The 1,112-nt window shown below is 50.5% G+C and overlaps 1 protein-coding gene across 1 annotated transcript in view; it reads left to right on the forward strand.

The window, feature by feature from the left end:
- The first annotated feature begins 18 nt into the window (after positions 1 to 18).
- ERCC2 (ERCC excision repair 2, TFIIH core complex helicase subunit) overlaps positions 19 to 1,112 on the forward strand; it is a 3,694-nt gene continuing 2,600 nt past the window's right edge. The window contains exons 1-2 of the mRNA XM_072430622.1: positions 19 to 276; positions 784 to 883. Coding sequence (XP_072286723.1) covers positions 272 to 276; positions 784 to 883 — 105 coding nt within the window. The 5' untranslated portion in view covers positions 19 to 271. The remainder of the gene's footprint in view (positions 277 to 783; positions 884 to 1,112) is intronic.

The raw sequence follows: 1,112 nt of genomic DNA on the forward strand, positions 1-1,112 counted from the left end.
TCTATTCCTCTATACAGAACAGATCGCAGACAGATTGATGATCGCTCAGTCTATGACAATCTATATCCGCCGGAAGTTTAATTGACTTCCTTCTCTGTCACGTGATTTTTACCTGGCTCCCCTTCTCCCACAATAATCATGGCGGGTCGCAGTCAGTTCCGGGTTTCACGTGACCACCGAGCCAGCTGCGCGTCCAATTAGGATTCAGATGTGAATCAAAACAGTTTAGAGGAGGCGGGGTCACATTATAGGGGGCGGAGCCACAGACACGATGAAGTGAGTACCGAGCTGAACTAATGTAAACCCGAAAATATTTTATATATTAGGGGGGATGATGGGGGGAGTAGTCTTCTCACAGAGCGGGACAGGCACACAGGTTATGGGGGATGATGGGGGGAGTAGTCTTCTCACAGAGCGGGACAGGCACACAGGGTATGGTGATGATGGGGGGAGTAGTCTTCTCATAGAGCGGGACAGGCACACAGGTTATGGGGGATGATGGGGAGAGTAGTCTTCTCACAGAGCTGGACAGGCACACAGGGTATAGGGATGATGGGGGGAGTAGTCTTCTCATAGAGCAGGACAGGGTATGGGGGATGATGGGGATAGTAGTCTTCTCATACCCCCATATGTGTGAGGAGGGGGTCCTGTTCCTGATATTAGGAGTCTAAGGGGGGGATGGGGGGCATCATATGAGGTGGCTATTGGGCAGTGATGGAGATTGGGGTATATACCCTCCCCCCTGTGATATTGTGGCCCCGGAATGATTTGTTGTCTCTGCAGGCTGAATATCGATGGATTGTTGGTATATTTCCCCTATGAATATATTTACCCCGAGCAATATTCCTATATGCTGGAGCTGAAGAGGACGCTGGATGCCAAGGTGACACATGGGGGAGGGGTTCAGTATTTGTGGGGGGTCCCTGTATGCAGATTGTTGCCCAGTCATCAGATACAGAATTTTTATTCCTAAAGGTTTCTGGACATAAAATCTCCTCCGACCCTCGGCCAGATCAGTGCAAACATAGCAGATCACGCCCCAATACATTCACCCTGGGGTCAGAGGGGGCAATGTGCAGAGAAATCACAGAACCCCCCCCATCTCAGGCTCT

This window comes from Pyxicephalus adspersus, chromosome Z (assembly GCF_032062135.1).
Source record: "Pyxicephalus adspersus chromosome Z, UCB_Pads_2.0, whole genome shotgun sequence".
Taxonomy (NCBI): Eukaryota; Metazoa; Chordata; class Amphibia; order Anura; family Pyxicephalidae; genus Pyxicephalus; species Pyxicephalus adspersus.